Genomic DNA, 20,570 nt, shown 5'->3' on the forward strand with positions numbered 1-20,570 from the left:
AGGGCCACACCCATGGCATATGGAGGTTCCCAGGCTAGGGGTCTAACTGGAGCTATAGCCGCCAGCCTATGCCACAGCCACAGGAACACAGGATCAGAGCCTCGTCTGCAACCTACACCACAGTTCACGGCAATGCTGGATCCTTAACCCACTGAGCAAGGCAAGGGATCAAACCTGCAACCTCATGGTTCCTAGTCAGGTTCATTAACCACCACGCCACGACAGGAACTCCTGCTTTATTATACTTTAAAGTGTAATCAAAAAGTTTAGTTCTGGGAGTTCCCATTGTGGCACAGAAGAAAGGAATTTGACTAGTATCCATGAGGTTTCAGGTTCAATCCCTGGCCTTGCTCAGTGGGTGGTGGTGTAGGTCGCAGACTCAGCTTGGATCCTGCATTGCTGTGGTGTAGGCCAGCAGCTGTAGCTCTGATTCGACCCCTAACCTGGGAACTTCTATATGCCGTGGGTGTGGTCCTAAAAGCAAAAAAAAAAAAAAAGAAAGAAAAAATAAAAATTTAGTTCCTTGCTAGTCTGAAAGGTAAAAAGGTATCTTTTTTAACAAAAAGATATATATAAATGTTATAATTTATGTTTTTCTTATTATGAGTGAAGTTTTATATTTGAGTCATTTGTATTTTCTACAAAATATTGTTCTATTTTTTGTCTATTTTTAAACTAATTTGTTAGTCTTTTTCTTTTCTTTATTATTTATTTATTTATTTATTTATTTGCTTTTAGGGCTGTACCCACACATATGTAAGTTTCCAGGCTAGGAATCGAATCAGAACTACAGCTGCCAGCCTGCGCCACAGCCACAGCAACACAGGATCTGAGCCTAGTCTGCGACCCACACCATAGCTCAAGGCAACACCAGATCCCCAACCCACTGAGGGAGGCCAGGGATCAAAGCTATGTCCTCGTGGATACTAATCAGATTTGTTTCCACTGTGCCAAAACAGGAACTGCATAGTCTTTTTCTTTACATTGAAAAAAAGTGGGTCTTTTTGTAATATGTCACAAACATTTTTCCCAGCTTGTGTTTAGTCTTTTGACTTGGGTTATATGACATTCTTTCCCATGCAGAAAACTCTTCTGTACAGTGATTTTGCAGGTCCCTTTTGATTGGTTCTACCTTTGGTTTGTCTTTGGTCATTTCACCCTGCAGTCATTCATATAATAGTTTGTTATGATAACTTTAATGGCACACTTATCCAGAGTTCTTTCTGATCTATCTAATCCCTTTCTCTGCCTACATTTTGCCCCCTAACAGCAATTCAAAAAATATATAGATAGTAATAGCTTTAATTTATTGAGCACTTATTATATGCCAGGCATAGTGCTAAACACTTCACATACACCATCACATTTCCTCAGAGAAATAGACATTTTTTTATCCCCATTTTAAAGATCAAACAACTGAAGCTTGGAAAAATTAAGCAATTTAGTTAAAAATTGGTAGAACAAGAACTCGAATATAACATCTGACTTCAGAGCCTGAGCTTTTCCCACTACCTTGAATGCAATGTTTTCATGTATATTAACTTAGAGCTATTACCAGAAATACTGTAGTAGAGTTCGATTAACCCTACAAGGATGACTAAGTTATTATTTTCTTTGAATAGCAGTCTTGAGCATGAAGATTCCCACATTCTTCCATATTTATTCACCTTGTTACTCCCTCTTTCTCCTTGGTGTCTGAAAAGCCATGCCATTTTTTTAATTCTTTTTTTGTCTTTTTTTTTTTGCCTTTTCTAGGGCTGCTTCCCTTGGCATATGGAGGTTCCCAGGCTAGGGGTCTAATTGGAGCTGTAGCCACCAGCCTACGCCAGAGCCACAGCAATGCCAGATCCGAGCTGCATCTGCGACCTACACCACAGCTCACAGCAATGCCAGATCCTCAACCCACTGAGCAAGGCCAGGGATTGAACCTGCAACCTCATGGTTCCTAGTCAGATTCGTTAACCACTGTGCCACGACGGGAACTCCAAGCCATGCCATTTAAAATCAGTAAAATAGAGTAGTCATCTATTAGAAGTATATATATCCATGAATTTAGCCCATTCAGTTGTTCTCCTTTACTGAAAGTCTCTAACTACAACTTTATTCAAATATAATGACTTTCATCAGAGTAACAGTTTTATCAACTGGATTCACTTTTAAAAGCCCAAACATAATAAATGAAATTAACTTTGTAGACCTAGAGGTTGGAACTACGATATGGGCCTAGAAATAGGAGCTAAACTTTTCAGCCAACATAATTCAGTTTAACCAGAGGTCTAGAACTAATAGCATTAAAAAATAGAAGAGAACCTGTAGGGACTCTTAATTTCTCCAGTACCTGTACAGAATGATACCTGGGTTCTCCATGCCTTGTTCGGACTCTGAGGACTGGTTGGCATGAATGTGAAGAAAAAAAGAAGTACTTATCTCATGGAGATCACTGACACCTTTCTGAATTCAGTATCTCAGAAAGGAAGATAGATGCTAGGTCTTCATGGGCCTGGCTAGATTATGGCATGGTAAAGGCACACCTAATTTGGACTATTTGATCTGAGATTTCCTGAACCCTTCATTATGTCTTGCCATCTTACTTCTGCTCACTGAAGCAAGTTATGTTGACATTATCTTGTGTGGATGTAGTAGAAGGGAAGTTCAAGAAAAACCTACTTTAAAGGAAATATTTTCAAGCAAACTGTTCTTAAATCAACACTAATGACCAAATACTGATTTTTTTCCTTAAGATAACAGAATAAGAATGCTGATTATAAAAATATTGCTAGAGTAAGATAATAAAAGCTATGGAGAGTCTTTAGAATTAGAGCAATGGCATCTCCATAAAATATAATACCACAGTAGTTTATAAGAATTAAGCAGATCTATATGCATTATTGTGGAAAGATCTCCAGAACATTCTGTTAAGTGAAAAAGCAGGTCATAGATCCATGCATAAGCATGGCTCAGTTTAAGTTTTAAAATACATATGTGTCAATGTATGTTTATTTGTATATGCACATATAAGTATGTAACTGTATAAAAAAGATTCAGAAGCATCCATGTATTATAAAGGTCCCTATCAACCTTTTCACTTAAGGATTTAGCAGCCATTTAGGTCACAAAATGATTTTTCTATTGTTATTCCCTCTTTTTTATTAGCTATGATCTCTCTATAAAGAAAAACTTTATAGACATTTTTTAATATTGAAAGACACTATATAATACCAATGGTAATGATTTAGTTGAGAGAGAAAAAGTGATATTGAAGAAGAGAGAAGAGATGACCAAGTGATAAAGGTCCCCAAGAAGATGACAAAGGATGGGATTCAGAGCAGATAAAGGGTCAGCTTTTGTTTAGATGGTCCACTCTTTCCATTGTCAGAGAGGGAAGAAACAAGATGGATGCAGATGCAAGGAAGTTGGGGTAATTGGGTGGTCAGAAGAGTAATTTAGTTCCCTTAGTTCCTTGTGGTTATATTTTTTCAGTGACAGCAAAGTCATTGACTAAGAGAATGGGAAAGTTGGGGGGAAGGAAGAAGGGAGCAAAAGTTTTAATTCTGCTTTATGTTTCATGGGAACTTTAGAAAAAACTTTATGAAAATTTCTGTAACACCAATGGCTTTATTGGAGCCTCTGAAACCGATTTTTTTTTTTTTTTTTTGGAAATCTTATTTTTCAAAGGGACTTCTGAAAGCTGTCTAATATCTTTGATGGAAGAAGAAATCAAGAATTCATTCCCACATACCATTCTTTTTGTGTTTTCTCTATTCCTTATTGAGATCTTATTCTCCTTCCACTCTGGTAGGTTATATAATAACCCCTGTTTGCTCGTCTTCCCTTTGATTTGCATGTGCACTATGTGTACTATGGGGATCTCTTTTAAGAAGACAATGTAAATCAAACCTGAAGGTAGAATTTGGTTTAAGACGTATGCTTACTTGTCTGACATTTAAGGATGAAATAGAATTACTGGTACTTCAAATCTGTCTAGTGTAGGCGTTCCCATCATGGTGCAGCAGAAACAAATCTGACTAGGAACCATGAGGTTGCAGGTTCCATCCCTGGCCTTGCTCAGTGGGTTAAGGATCCAGTGTTGCCATGAGCTGTGGTGTAAGTCACAGATGCTGCTCCAATCTGGCATTGCTGTGGCTGTGGCATAGGCCAGCAGCTGTAGCTACAATTAGACCCCTAGCCTGGGAACCTCCATATGCCACAGGTGCAGCCCTAAAAAGCAAAAAACCAAAAAAATAAAAGAAAAAACTCCAGTGTATCTTGTACAACTGATAGCTTTGTTATCCTTCTTGTTAGTTAATTCTTGATGTTTATTTGGATCACATTGATATTTGTTTTAATGTGATTGTTTGCCTCTGAGATCTATTTCACCCTATGTATGTCTTACTTGTCCTTTTTCTCCCTGAGAAACTGAAGTGTAGATTTCCATTACATGAATACATGCAGCTTTTTTATTATAATTTTATCTGGGTATTTTGGGAAACAAATATGTTATGTTATGGTACCCCTAGAATATGAATCCTAACTATATTTCTAAAAGTGTTACTAAACCCTAAGCAAAAATAATTAACATTGCAGGCAAAGTTAAATGCCTCCAGTGGCAAAACCTAAATACCTTCTTAAAGTATATTCTTTTTTAAAGTGAAATATAGTTGCTGTACAATATCATCTTAGTTGCAGGTGCAGTCTAATTAATTAATTTTTTCTTTTATACACCATGCTTCTGATGTCATATCTAAAAATTCCTTGGCTAACTCCAGAACACAGATGTTTTTTTCCTATATTTTCTTTTAGAAGTTTTACAAGTTACGCTTCACATTTAGATCTATGATCCATTTAGGGTTAACTTTTTTAAGTCTTAATTTTTTTAGAGCTGTTTTGGATTCACAGCAAAATTAAGAGAAAATGAAGAAATTTCTCGTATGCCTCTGCCCCCACATCCACACAACTTCTCCATTATCAACACACCCTCCCTGAGAGGTACATTTGTTACAACTGATGAATGAACCTACACTGACACATCATAATCATCCAAAGGCCATAGTCTATATTGTGATACACTCTTGGTGTTGTGTATTCTGAGTTATAGCCAATTTATAATGACATGTATCCAGGGTTATAATATCATACAGAGTGTTTTCACTGCCATAAAACCCCTCTGTGCTCTGCTTTTTCATCTCACTCCCTCAGACCATGGTAACCAATGATCATTTTACTGCTTCCATAGTTTTGCCTTTTCCAGAATGTCATATACATAGAATCAGACAGTATGTAGCCTTTCCAGATTGGCTGCTTTAACTTTGTAACATGTATGTAAGGTCCTGCCATGTTTTTTCATGACTTGATAGCTGATTTCTTTTTAGTCCTGAATAATGTTCTATTGTCTCCATGTACCATATTCATTTACATCATTATTTACCTTTCCACCTTCTGAAGGACATCTTAGTTGCTTACAAATTTTGGGTGTTATGAGTAAAGCTGCTATAAATGTCTATATGCAGTTTTTTGTGTGGACATAAATTTTCAGCTTTTGGGGGGTAATTCAAGGAATATGATTACTGGATCATAGGGTAAGAATATGTTTAGTCTTATAAAAAATTGCCAAATTGTGTTCCAAAGTGGCTATACCATTTTGCATTCTCACCAGCATTTAGTGTTGTCATTGTTCCAGATTTAGGCCACGCTAATAGGTGTATAGTGGTAGCTTATTGTTGTTTTAATTTGCATTTCCCTAATGATGTAAGACATGGCACCTTTTCATATGCTTATTTGCCATCTGTGTATCTTCTTTGGAAAGCTATCTGTTAAGATCTTTAGTCCATTTTTTAATCAGGTCTTTTGTTTTCTAATTGTTGAGGTGTAAGTGTTCTTTGTGTATTTTGGATAATGGTTCTTTATCAGATGTGGGTTTTGCAAATGTTTTCCACCAGCCTGTGCCTTGTCTTCTCATTCTCTTGACATTGCCTTTTGCAGAACAGAATTTTTTAATTTTAATGAAGTCCATCTTATCAATTATTTTTTTCATGGGTAGTCCCTTTGGTGTGGTATTTAAGGAGTAATCATTATACTCAACATCATCTAGGTTTTCTCCTATTTATCTTCTAGGAGTTTCATGATTTTTTGTTTTTTTTTTTAATTTGCCGTTCTTTTTCTTTTTTATTAAAGTATAGTTGATGTACAATGTTTCTTCAATTTCTGTTGTACAACAAAGTGACCTAATCATACACAGTTCCCTCTGCTGTACAGAAGGGCCCCATTGCCCATCCTTTCCAAATATAACAGTTTGCATCCAAAAACCCTGAACTGCCCATCCATCCCTTCTCTTCCCACTGAGAACCACAAGTCTGCTCTCCTTGGCTGGGATCTGTTTCTGTTTTGTAGATAAGATCATCTGTGCCATATTTTAGATTCCACAAGTAAGTGATATCATATGGTATTTGTCTTTTTATTTCTGGCTTACTTCATTTAGTACAAGAATCTCTAGATCCATCCATGTTGCTGCAAATGGCGTTAGTTTATCTTTTTAATGGCTGAGTAGTATTCCATTGTACATATGTACCACATTTTAATCCATTCATCTGTCGATGGACATTGAAGTTGTTTCCATGTCTTGGCTATTGTGAATAGCACTGCAACGAACATAGGGATGCATGTATCTTTTTGAATGAACGTTTTGTCTGGATATATACCCAGGAGTGGGATTGCTAGATCATATTCATTTTACATTTTGAGTTAATTTTTGTGGAATGTGTAAGGTCCAGATTCATCTTTCTGCATATGAATATTTAGTTTTTCCAGACTATCTTTGAGCATTTTTTATCTTTGCTCCATTGTATTGCCTTTGCTTCTTTGCTCAGAGATCAATTGATTATACTTACATGGGCTCTCTATTCTGTTTCAACTATCTATTTGTCTTCTTTTGCCAATACTACACTGTCTCAATTACTGTAGCTTTATATTAAGTCTTAAAGTCAGGTAGAGTCAGTCCTCAACTTTGTTCTTTGCCTTCATTGTTGTGTTTTCTATTCTGGATCTTTTGCCTTTCCACATTATTTTTAGAATTAGTTAGTCAATATCCACAAAATAGCATGCTTGGATTTTTTTTTATTGGGATTGATTGTGTTGAATCTGTAGGTCAAATTATGAAGAACTGACATCTTAAAAATATCTAATCTTCCTCTCCATTTATTTAGTCCTTCGATTTTGTTCATCAGAGTTTTATAGTTTTCCTCCTATAAGTTACATATACATATATTTGGTTAGATTTATACCAAGCATTTCATGAGGAGGGCTAATGTAAATGGTATTTTGTTTTTCTTTCAAATTCTATATGTTAATTTCTGCTATATAGGAAAGCAGTTGACTTTTTTTGGGGGGGAGGAAGCAATTGACATTTATATACCAACTTTGTATCTTGCAACCTTGGTCATAATTTCTTATTTGTTCCAGGGGAATTTTGTTGATTCTTTTGGATTTTCTCCATAGAAAATCATATCTGTGAATAAAGACAGTTTTCGTTCTTTCCTTTCTAATCTGTATACCTTTTACTTCCTTTTCTTGTCTTGTTACATTAGCTAGCATTTCCAGTATAAGGGCTGAAAAGGAGCGGTGAGAGCAAATTCTTGCCTTGTATCTGAACTTTGGGGAAAAGCCACAAGTTTCTCAACATTAAGTATGATGTTAACTGTAGGTTTTTTGTAGAGATTCTTTATCAAGTTGAGAAAGTTCCCTCTATTCCTAGTTTACTGAGAGTTTTTAATCGTGAGTGGGTGTTGGATTTATCAAATACTTTTTCTACATCTATTGGTATGGTAATGTGTTTTTCTTTTTTACCTGTTGATGTGATAGATTATGTTAATTGACTTTTTCTCATTTTTTTAAAGTTTTACTGAAGTATAGTTGACTTACAATGTTATGATAATTTCTGCTGCACAATGTGGATCTTTCAGTGCTGAATCAGCCTTCTATATCTGGGATAAATCTCACTTGGTTGAAGATTTTTGCATCTGTGTTCATAAAAGATATTGGTCTATAGTTTTCTTTTGTTGTAATGTCTCTGTCTGATTTTGGTATTAGAGTAAAGCTGGCCCCATAGAATGTGCTAGGAAGAATTTCCTCTGCTTCTATCTTCTGAATAAGATTGTAGAGAATTGGTATAATTTATTCCTTAAATGTTTTCTATAATTCACTAGTGAACCCATCTGGGCCCAGTGCTTTCTGTTTTGGAAAGTTATTAATTACTGATTCAATTTATTTAATAGATAAAGGCCTATTCAGACTGTCTGTTTCTTCTTGTGTGATGTGGCAAATTGTTCCATTTCATTTAGGTTATTATGTTTGTGGGCATAGAGTTGTTCATAGTATTTGGTTTTTCTTTTAACGTCCACGGGATCTGTAGTGACATATCCTCCTTCATTTCTGATGTTAGTCATTTGTGCCATCTGTTTTGTTTTTTCTTAGTTAGCCTGGTTAAAAACTTATCAATTTTATCAATCTTTTCAAAGAACTAGCTTTTGGTTTCATTGATTTTTCTCTGTTGATTTCCTATTTTCAGTTACACTGATTTCTGCTCTACTTCCTATTATTTCTTCTCCTCTGCTTGCTTTAGATCTAATGTGCACTTCTTTTTCTGGTTTCCTAAAGTATACACTTAGATGATTGTTTTTAGACTTCTTTTTCCTCATGTATGCATTCAATGCTATAAGTGCCCCTCTAAACACTGATTTCACTGCATTTCACAAAGTTTGATAGATTGTGTTTCCATTTTTATTTAATTCAAAATATATATCAGTTTATCTTGAGATTTCTTCTTTGATCTGTCAGTTATTTAGAAGTGTGCTGTTTACTCTCCATGTATTTTGGGATTTTCTAGTTATCTTTCTGTTACCAATTTCTAATTTAATTCCATTGTGATCTAAGAGTAGATGCTGTATGATTTGTGCAATTTCTACTTTTTTCAATTTGTTAAGATGTGTTTTATGGCCCATAATATATTCTATATTAGTAAATGTAAATTTTTGTATCAAGTGTGAAGTTTATATAAAATTTGTGGGGGGTTGAATATGATGTCTAGTTGTTGCAACACTATTTATTGAAAAAGTTATCCTTTCTCCACTGAATTGATTTTGTACATCTATAAAAACCTCAGTTGACCATATTTGTGTTGGTATTTCTGGATTCTCTATGTTTTTCTCTTGATCTGTCTATCCATTCTTTGCCAATACCACATTCTCTTGACTAATGTAGCTTTTACAGTAAGCCTTAAAACCATGTCATATGAGCCCTCTAACTTTGTTTTCTTCTTTAAAATTATTGCATCTATTTTAGTTCTTTCTTCCCATGTAAGAAACTGAGTCTTCAATGGAAAGATAAATACTAAAGGAAACTATAATAACATGACTAAGAAATTTTACTCTGTTACTTGTGCTTTTTACATGTTATATTAAAATTGTTCTTGATTGGAGGATCGCCCATATACCCATTGATTTTTTGGTAAACTCTTTAACCTCCCTTCAAGGTGCACTGACTTTGCGTGGTAGTCATTTTATGGCTTATAAGCCTTCAAGAAGAAATATATTAAATTAAAATTATCATAGTTCTTTTGTGACAGCGCCTCTGTTGAATGGAGGATGAGAAATAGAGAGGCGAGGTTCTGAATATTACCCTCAATCATGTTGTCTGCACATAACTGTCTTTCTCTCCATCTGTGTTAGTAGTTCTCCTATGAGGTCTGCAGTCTCATAGGTAGGTTCAAGACCACTCTTTTTACTTACAAACCTCTTTGCTGATGTTCGACAAGTGATTGTGAAGCATTTATAAAATATGCTGTAGCTTCTATTTTTCAGAAACCTGAATGCCAGCCCAAGTTTGCTTTAGCAATTAAAAAGTAGGAAGCTTTTGAGAGAAACTGTTTTAGGATTCCTGAGAAAACCTATTTTAGCACTCCTGCTCCAGTGTGGTAATTAATTATCCTTCTACCTTCTTTATAAATTCCTTCTTTCTTGAACTGGTACTATTCCTTTTCCCCCATTAAGGTAAGACTAATATATAGGGCTACAAAGGACCATAAGAAGGACTATAAGCAAATATTCCCTATAAATACAGATTTTTAAACCCTAAAATAATCATAAAAATCTAATGTTAAAGTAAATATAAAGAATAATACTATATAACTAAGCAGAATATATTCTAGGCTTTTAAATGTGGTTAATATTTTGAAAGCCAAAAATGTAATATTTCTCAACAATATATCAAAGAAGAAAAAGTATATTATTCTTACTAAGATATTACTTGGTAAAATTAATTTTTCATTCTTTATTTCAATAAGCCAAAAGAGAAAGTACTTCTTAATATAATAAAGAATATCTGGATGGGAAATACTTTAATAGTGAAAAAATAGATGAATTCCTATTAGATCAGAATTATACAAAGGTGCCTATAAATCTTGTAGTTTTAGTATTGCCCTGGAAGTTCTAGCCAATACAATAATAGAAGAAAAATAATATAAATATGGAAAACACATAAACCTTATCATTATCTATATTCAATATAATTGTTCACCCATAAAACCCATAAAAATCAAGTGGAAAAATAATTTGAAGAATTAAGAGAGAAGTTCCCATTGTGGCTCAGCGGGTTCCCGACTAGTATCCATGAGGATGCAGGTTTGATCCTTGCCCTCCCTCAGTGGGTTAAGGTCCCAGCACTGCCTTGAGCTGCGACATAGGTCACAGACACAGCTTGGATCTGGCGTTGCTGTGGCTGTGGCATAAGCCAGCAGCTGCATCTCCAATTCAACCCTAGTCTGGAAACTTCTACATGCTACAAATTCGGCCCTAAAAAACAGAAGAAGAAGAAGAATTAAGAGAGCTCAGTAATGTACAAAACTCAATTACCATAAATCTTGATACCAACATTAGCTCAGTTTAAAAGATATAGTGGGGAAGGGGGAGACTCATTTATAATAGCAAGGAAAAAATTCACAAATTCTAATAATAAACCTAGAAATTTATGGAACCTTTCTGCAAACATATTTCCTAGCTAAGATGATTAATTGAGCACTTATATTTATCTCTTCTACTTCCTGAGACACTAGTAAGATGAGAGTAAGTTAATGTTTTTAAAGGTGTAAATTCACAAGAATAAATGAGAGAAGAGTCATCAGTATAGCAGAGAATTATATACGTCTTTTGGAAAATGGAAAAGGAATGGAGGATTAGTTACTTATTAAACGAGGATTAGTTACTTATTAAACAAGACAGAAGAAACTACCACATAGAAAGCACTGAGAAAGGTATTCAAAGGAAAAACAATTGATGCCACAAAACTTTGTAAAAGTTTGGGAATTAGAAGCAACATGAAGAGCGGTGATATGGGGCAGAACTATAAATAGTATGAAGTGGGCATTCGAAGCAAGAATCAAAAAACCCAGTACTTCTGACACAGTGCCATATATAGAATGTTAGTCCCGGTCCAAAAATTGGAGGTGAATTCTCTGGAGAAATTCAATAGAGAAGACTCAGGAATGTCATATACTTTGGAAGATTAAATGAGTAAGGTAGAACTGAAAATGGGCCGAACTCAAAGTCTACAAATGGAAAGGTGGGCCACCTTCCCTGCCCCAGAAGTAGACCACATCTCCCTTCCAAGAAGAACATAGAAAGATTCTTACCTGAAGAGGCTTAATAGTCTGAGAAAAAAAAAAAAGACCTTCAAGCACTGACATTAAGTGGTACATCCACTTTGGAGAATAGTCTGGTGGTTCCTTAAAATGTTAAATGTAGGGTCTGTAGTCCCACCCCTAAGTATCTACCCAAGAGAAATGAAAACATATATCTACTAAAAACATGTACATGACTGTTAATAGCAACACCGTTCACAATAGCCAGAAGAGAGAAACAACCTAATATCTATCATGTGATGAAGAGATAAATAAAGTATGGTATATCTGTACTGTGGCATATTATTTGGTCATAGAAAGAAATGAAATGGGGAATGCCTACTGATGGATACAGGGGTTCTTTAAGGGGCAATGAAATGTTCTCAAATTAAATTATGATAGTTGCACAACTCTGTTACACTAAAAAGCAATGGGCTGTCTGCTTTAAATAGGTATACTTTTCTGAATGGATATTTTAATTCAGTAAAATAGTTTATAAAGAAGCAATCAGCCATGTTGAATACTTCAGAGACATTATGGACTACAAAATTTAGCAGCATGGAGGTCATTGGTGAATTTCGTGATTGCAATTTTAGTGGATTGATAGAAGATTAAATCCAGTTTGGAAAAAAAAACCTGAGAAATTGGTTATGGAAAGAAGAGAACGTTTTAAGTGCTCTTAGTTATCTAGTAAACAGGAAAAGATTGAAGGTTCTAGAGTGGATAGTCAATACCAAAATGTCCCTAAGAAGCACAGATGGAGTGATTAGCCTTATCTAAGAGAAGGATCGCTTCCTTCAGTGTAAAGGGGGAAATGATGGGTGCTGAAAGACTTGTAAACTTGACAAAGTGAGACAATTTCTCTTTAATGACCTCCTTTCTCTGAAGTGGGAAGCAAGGCCATCTGTTTAGGATAAATTGCGAGAAGGGGAAATGAGGAGAGCAGAACAGCTAATTAGAGAAATACAGTAGCTCTGTCAGAAAATGTTTAACACCCACTTAAGGTTAGTGACTAGGAATCTGTATTGGATCTGCTTTTTGTTTGTTTGCTTGTTTCTTTGATTTTGTTTTATTTACACGAAGTTTCCCAACTGTAATTCACAGAAAAGGCAGACATTTAGATTCATGCAGCGCTATGATTTTGCCAGATTTAGGGGAAGGGACAAAAATACAGGGAACATGTGTTTAAAAGCATTGTTAAAAGAGTGCTTGGAATGCTGGACCATGAAATTCAAGTTGAATAAGAGAGAAAGGGTTTAGAAGAAAGTATGCTATTAATGGTCCCACCAGGGGATAGATTTTAGCTATCTTGTTCACCAGTTCTTAGAACAGTGATTGCTTGAATTAATGGTCTGTTAAAACCAATGGGCAGAGAAAGTGGGAATAGTTGAAAAAAAAAAAAAAAAAAAAAAACCTTGAGGGTAAGATGTGGGCATCAGGAATGGGATGTTTGAATTACTGAATTCAGAAGAGATGCTGTTTAATTGGTCAAAAGTTTCAGGATGTTAAAAAGAAAGGTTGCTGAGAGAGTCTTTGACCTGAGAGGTCAGAGAACTAAGTCAGAGTGTTCTTTGAGTGTCACTCATGTACTGCTGACATTAGCAGGCATGATGAATTGAAAGACAAGACTGACTCAAGTGTTGACATCATCAGTGAGTGAGAATGAATGGGTAGAGGTTGAGGGTAGTAAAGCAGATGACAGGATTCTCCCAAGCAATAGGTTAATGGGAGACAGGAAGAATAACCATCAAAAATCAAAAATGGAAGCAATGGTGATCCCAGTACTGCTTATTGACCTTGAAATATATAGGATATGTTGAGTACAAACAGTTCTCACTGAGAAGGGTGGTGGGGAAGCATTGACCTCAGGAAAGAGTCAGGTTACAGTTCAAAGAGAAGATGAAGAGAGTATTCTGAGGAGAGTACAAAATACAGCTGAGCATATTATAAAGCAAAAGCACCAGAAGCACTGGGGGCATGGGTTGGAGGAAAAAAAAAGTAAAACTATAGAACACAATAGGGATAGCCATCCTTTGCTAATAACCTATGATGAATTGGGGTGGAGAATATCCTTTAGGCATTGACTGATTGAAAAAAGAAATGAAAGATGTAGCTGATTTAATCTCTATAAAGACCTTGGACCTAACTTAAGTGCTCTTCAATAGGGGATTGGTTAAATAAATTAGAGTATATCCAGAAGACAAAGTAATCTATAATCATTAAAAAATAATGTTATAAAAATTGATGTGGATAAAATATTCCTAACATGTTAAGGGAAAAAGTAGTTTGCACAATCCATATAATCCTTTTTTATAAAAGGATAGCAAGAAGAATAAATGGATGGGTAATACTTTCATAATATTTGAAATATATTGTAATTTTTTAAAAAGACTATCTAAAAATTGAAAAAGCTGCCTGTGGAATATAGTGCTAAAACATAAACCTTCGGACCATTCATTTTTTTCAACAAATATTTAGCTCCTTCCTTGTGTCAGATACCATTCTTGGCACTGGAGATAAACAAAATAATGACCCTACTCTCATAACTATTGAAAGAGAAAAGCAAATAAAAAGATCTGAGAAAATAGCATCCTAAATATATTCACAGGGCCAGAGGTAGGAATCCAGCATGAAAACAGATTTTTGGCAACATTGAGCAATTGGGTTCACGAAGAGGAGTGAGATTTGGAGAAAAAGAAAAATAGGAGTTCCATTTTGGATAGTTTGAGATGCCTATCACACATCCCAGTGCAGCTTCAGGCAACAGTTGTGTGTATGAGTCTGGAACTCAAGAGCAAGGCTGAAAATTAGAGCTTATACATTTTAGAAGTCACCAACATATTGATGTTATTAAAAATCATGACAATGAAATTACCCAAAGGAATGAGAGCTAAGGATTAAGCCCTAGGACATTCCATCATTTAAAAGGTATGAGAAGAGGAGGGCAATCAGGTGATTACTGCCAGAATCACCAAAGATGAAAAAAGATAGGGAGGGGAAAGCTTCTGCGTCATGTTTAGGTTTTCATCCAGTGCAGCTTATAGAATGGACCATAAAATCATTTCATTTCCTGGCCTTGTACTAATATCCTCAGACATCATGTCACACTGCCCCTTTCTTAAGTTGATGGCATGGAGCCAAGTCAAATCTTCAGAAGCTACATCCTCCCCTGGATGTCTAAGTACCTTGCAGCTCAGAAGCAAACAAAACTGGGAAGAGAACTCTAGGAGGACAGAATTAATGCTAGTACAGCCAAGTTCAAATTGCTTCCTGGATGGGACTGGCAGAGTGGACCAAATAAGCCTTCTGCTTATCACCTCTCCATAATGAAGCTATTAAAGTCAACCTGTGTGCCTAGGTAACTCATAAGTACTGGCTCTGTGAGGTACAGAGGCAAGAAAGATCAACATACTTTATGCCTGTGGCTAAAATAGTCTGAGTTTTTCAAGGAATGGTATTTTATGGATTTGAATTAGTTGTATGTACCTTTAAATTATTTGAATACCAAACATCCCCATCAGGGTCAGGCCCAGTTAATCAACTTTATAGCCCCCATCACATGTCACTTCAGCAAACTAAGGCACACTGCTCACAGAACACTGTTTGATAAACACGGTGCCCTTTGCTGGTATTTAGTACAAAATACCACGGGAATTCATTTTTTTTTATTTTGCTTTATTGTGTATATAATTCTGACATAAAATTAGGTGACTTCTCAAGCTTTGGTTTTTAAAATAATCTTTGCTATTTTGTTGCTTTTTAATCTGCCAGATTATTTGGTCTTTCCGAATCACAAAAGTACTGTTAAAACATTTATCAAACAAAATTAGCTATGAGGTGTCACTGAAATCTGAGTACCTGCCTGCCACAGATTTTCTGCTTCTGCCAGGGAGTAATCTATGATTGAATGTGGCTTCAAGAGAAATGGAATTTTTATGATAACAGCAGAAGCATGAAGATAAGCATTTGTACTTTAGGGTAGATTAAATTGTTGGTGAAACAATAGCCCAGTTGAACAGGAGTATGGGCATATTCACAATGAGTTACAACTAATCATACTACACCTGTAAAATAAAATGTAGTTGGAAACAGCAACTGTTTTCTTCTTTTACTTTTCCTTTAGTAACACATCTTATTTATCATGATGAAAAGATTAAAGATACAAGTCGAGGAGCTGGGTTAAAAACCCCTTGGCTCTGCCACTCAGTTGCTGTGTGACTCCCACAGTTCACTTATACCTCTCTGGGCCTCTGTTTCTTCATTCGTAAAATAAGGGAATTATTCCAAATTATGTCTGATACCCAGTCCTCAGTGGGTGGTCATTACTGATGTTTGCCAATATCCAGTTCTTCTCTCTTCTGTACCATGACTGGTTCTGGCCAATCAGATGTAAGGAGAAATGTTATGTCACAGCCATGCTGTGGAAAACCTTTGGGTGTTTCTTAAGTCTCTCTTTCCTGCCAAGGCAGTAGAGAAGCTTACATGTCCCAGGTGATGTAAGACAGAGGAGCCACTGTGTGCCTAGACCTACTTTGAGCACACAGCATAAGTGTGAGATATATTTGAGTTATGTTAAGACATTGGAGTTTTGAGGTTAATTTGTTATTTCTGCATAACCTAACTTATCCTAATACAGCAGATATAACTCAGATATAACTTTTTTGGTGGGTCACTCTGTCCATATTATAAAGAGTTTTTAAAATATCATATGTGGATAAAAGTACTATGAAGAAATTTGAAGCCCACAACTTTTTTCCAAATAATTAAATAAGCTGGTACATATTAAATCAGTCTTTAAGCACAAACTCTTAGCATTACTCTGAATTTCAGTTTGCGTCTCTGAATTGGTTGACTTCTGATGTAATTCCTGATCCCCAATTATTTTGGTTTTGCGTTTTAATAGGGCAGCTGGTTTGATTTCTTGATTTAGAGTATCTCTCTTGCTTTGTATAGAATAATTATTTTTTCTCTTTACAGCTACACCTGCAGCATATGGAAGTTCCCGGGTTAAGGAGTCAAATGGGAACCACAGCCGAGGCCTATGCCACAGCCACAGCAACACTGGATCCAAGGTGCATTTGCAACCTACACTGCAGCTTGCATAACTCCAGATCCTTAACCCATTGAGCTAGGCCAGGGATCAAACCTGCATTCTCACAGAGACAACATCAGGTCCTAAACCTGCTGAGCCACAACGGAAACTCCAAAATTTTTAAATTGTGTAGAAAAATATAGACTTTCCATTGTTTCTGATTTTTTAAAAAATTTAGTGGTCTGTATAAAGAGATAAATATTACCACAAGATTGCCATGTGTCTCCAAGGAAAGTTCAAACAGAACCTGTTCCTTGAGTGTGAAGTTGCTCTGTCTTGCTTACAAACAGACTACCTTGGAAGTAGTTACCCAGCTGACTTACACCCTAAATAAAAATATTTTGGTTGAACATTGAAACCATTGTTTTGAATGACAAAGACAATTGTATTGAGGCATTGGCTTGATGCTGTGAGAATGAGAGCTGTAAAAAATTTTCTGCTAAAAAAGATTTAAATTTATAGGTTTTCATGCCATAGAAAAAAATGTGACATTTCCATGAGTAAGATGGTAGTCTGATCTTGCCTGGATCTTAAGGTTAGAGCCAGCTGCATAACTTAGAAGATCAGTGCAAAATGAAAATCCTTTGTTCAAAAAGTAGGTTTAAAAAATGCATCCAGGAAGTTCCCTTCATGGCTCCAGTGGTTAACCAACCTGACTAGGATCCATGAGGATGTGGGTTCAAACTCTGGCCTCACTCAGTGGGTTAAGGATCCAGCATTGCCATGAGCTCTGTGGTGCAGGTCGCAGATGTGGCTTGGATCCCGCGTTGCTGTGGCTGTGGTGTAGGCCGGCAGCTGTGGCTCTGACTTGACCCCTGGCCTGGGAACCTCCAAATGCCTCCATACACCTGGGTGTGACTCTAAAGAGAAAAAAAAAAAGCATCCAGTTAAAGGTATAAAATACAAAGCATTTTCCTTTAAGAAGAAATTTGCAAAACAGCGGGTGATACATGAGTAGTATCATAAGCCTGCAGGTAGCCAGAAATTATATTTTGATATCAATTTTATGTAATATGATTAATAATACTTTATTAATGTGACAACTTGGTTGATCATAAGATTTTTCTGGTCATGTTTCTTCAAATGCATTGATTAGATCATCAAAGTTTATACTTTTAGCAACTTTATTTTAAGTGATATAATTAAAAGCAGATTAGTTGCTCTTGGCAAATGAAGATCACACATAAATTTTGGTAATCTTTAATTTTGAGAAATATCTTTCTGCTGATGCAACTGATACTGGAACTGTTAGGAATATTTTATAGGCTATGATAACATTTGGATAGATTTCTGATAAATTATCTTAAAATATAAATTTTAGTATATCTACAGCTGATGATTCTTATGGAACAATTTTTCATAAAAAGATTTAACTCTTCATACACATTAGTTTCATGTATGCATATAAATTTAAATTTGTATAATGCCATTTTAATGTTTTCTTTGGCATGTCTTATAACTCGTAGAGGTCATGCAAGAAACCAAAAGTCACTTAATATTTTGTAGATAATTCAAAATGCCTATTATGCTTTATGTTACTGTATCTTCAGTTACGAAGAAAAATTAAAGTTATATTCCTAATTAATTGGTTCATGTGAAGCTGCATATGAAAACAATATTCTTTTCCAACAAATGCAGTAATCTTTACTTTTAATTTCTATTTCTCAGCCTATGGATATTTGCTTTGCAATGTTGCAGCAGTTTTAAAACCAGAGACTCTAAACTCTTTGAAAATTCTACCATCTCTTTGATACGCTTTATTACAATATCAATGCTTTTATTTTTCAATAATGTATTCATGTTTTGTGCCTAAACACTAGCAGTTCTTATCCCAGTGCTCGGGCCAGAGAGCTAATATTTTTGCCTTGGGGATGAGCTCTGGGAAGATGGGCAAGCCAACCTCCCACCACTGGCATTACCACTGCTGCTTCTGCCACCATCAGGGACCCTGTACCACCCCATACTGCTTCTGGCACAAATGTGCACACCACACAGGCAAACTACCTGTGCCCATTGTCCACTGTGCCTGTGGGCAGAGCCCACAATACATGCCCATCGTGTCTCCTCTACTCACACACACATTCCCTTGTCCCATCAGACTTTATTTCTAATGGACAAGGTCAAAGATAAGATCAATAAGAATTTCAAGACAGTAACAGTAGAGCACCGAACCAAGTGCAGCCATAGAAGTCACACATGCCCTGCTTGAGGCTTCACGTTCTATCCATTACTTGACCCCTTGTATGAAAGAATATGAAGGGAGATACTTTTATGGTTTTGGCTTTCAATCCTGGAAATGTATACAATGGGGAATGGATGAGAGAATCATTGACCATAACTAATTTCTCTGCCTCTAAACTGCTCCAAGCTTACACTTTTTTGATAAAAATGTTAGACACCAAGGCAATCCTTCTTTAGAGGGATCTCTTTAATTTCAGATGAATGTTATCTTTTTCCAGGGTTTAGAGAAAGTGGGAGCAGCGTAGCAGGAAGGAACTAGCATGTATTGAGTACTTTATACCAACTCATTAATTTAATCCTAGCAGGAGTTCTCTTGGTCCCCCATACAAGGCAGACTGAACTGGGAGACTAAATAGCTTTCCCAAGATCACACAGCTTACAAATGGTAGAGCAGAGATTTCAATCAAGTCTGTGTGGCTGCAAAGACTTTGAGAGGCAGCTTTAGTATCCTGGGTAAGAGTGCTGGAAGCCCTAGCTTCAAATCCTGACTCTGTCCTATAATGGTTTCTTGTTAGAGGTGTTACTTTCCCGAGCCTTGGTTTCCTCATGCATATAAAGGTGATCAGAGCACTAGAGTACCTACCTCACAGGGTTGTGGGAGGGTTAAATGAAGGTGAAATACAGGTGAAGCATTGAAAACACTGCCTGACCCTTTTAGTAAGCCTGCAATAAATATTACTACTAATATTGTTACAGTTGTGATTACTTTGCCCACTCCTCTCTCTCTTCACAGGTTAGAAACGAATGTTAATAGTCAGCAGAAAAGATGAGCTTAGAGACAGACAGAGGGACCCCTCTGGTGTTTACTTTTCCTAAAATTCCCCTAGAAGGCCCTCTTGCATATGCTGTGATCTGTGATCTGCTTCTTGCTGTGGGCTTTTTGGATTTTTACGTTCTACTGATCTGATCATTCTCTGTCTGGGTTGCGTGTGTTACAGGTATGAGACCTCTCTGTTGGATCTGGTTCAATCTCTGAGTCCAAAGACTGCTCCCAAACTTCCACTGCGCTCCTCCGGAGAAGGTGGCTCATGGAATCACAGCACTTGCCGACTCAGTACTCCGAAATCTACCTGGAATAAGCCCAGGGCAGGCAGGACCCCTGAAGACCTGGAGGAAAATCAAATTTTAGAAGATATATTTTTCATCTTACACTGAAGCACATACTGCAGAATTTCCGTCCGAAATGAGTGGATGTCTTTATATACTGATCTAGGATTTTAAATTATTCGACTTCAATGTAATTGTGTCTCTCCTTTCACAGGGGCCTATCTCACTAGCCTCCTGTGTTGTATCAAATATAGAAATCATTCTAACAACCCAGGTGTGTTTGATCAGACCAATCAGTAGAGAACACATTAAGAGTGGCTGGGAGTAGTAGCTTTTCTATACCAGAGGTTAGAAAGTTAACATAGGACACTTTCTGCATGGCAGAGGCCGCTGCATACTCAGCCTTATTTCAAAAGTGTTTCTTTCTCAGTATATTGCTGGGAAAGTTTGGCTCTCTTTTGTACACAAGGAAAGACTTTCCACTGAAAAAGCCCTCTAATTTAAACACAGCCCCTTTGTAACATA

At 36.3% G+C, this 20,570-nt stretch overlaps 1 protein-coding gene across 3 annotated transcripts in view; it reads left to right on the top strand.

Annotated features, from left to right (window-relative positions):
* Positions 1-20,314, top strand: part of KIAA1328 (KIAA1328 ortholog) — a 375,101-nt gene extending 354,787 nt beyond the window's left edge. For all 3 annotated transcript variants that reach the window (XM_047794154.1, XM_047794152.1, XM_047794153.1), the window contains one exon: positions 19,937-20,314. In XM_047794154.1, coding sequence (XP_047650110.1) covers positions 19,937-20,153 — 217 coding nt within the window. In that variant the 3' untranslated portion in view covers positions 20,154-20,314. The remainder of the gene's footprint in view (positions 1-19,936) is intronic.
* The last annotated feature ends 256 nt before the right edge of the window (positions 20,315-20,570 follow it).

The sequence above is a fragment of the Phacochoerus africanus genome, chromosome 8 (genome assembly GCF_016906955.1).
Source record: "Phacochoerus africanus isolate WHEZ1 chromosome 8, ROS_Pafr_v1, whole genome shotgun sequence".
Classification (NCBI taxonomy): Eukaryota; Metazoa; Chordata; class Mammalia; order Artiodactyla; family Suidae; genus Phacochoerus; species Phacochoerus africanus.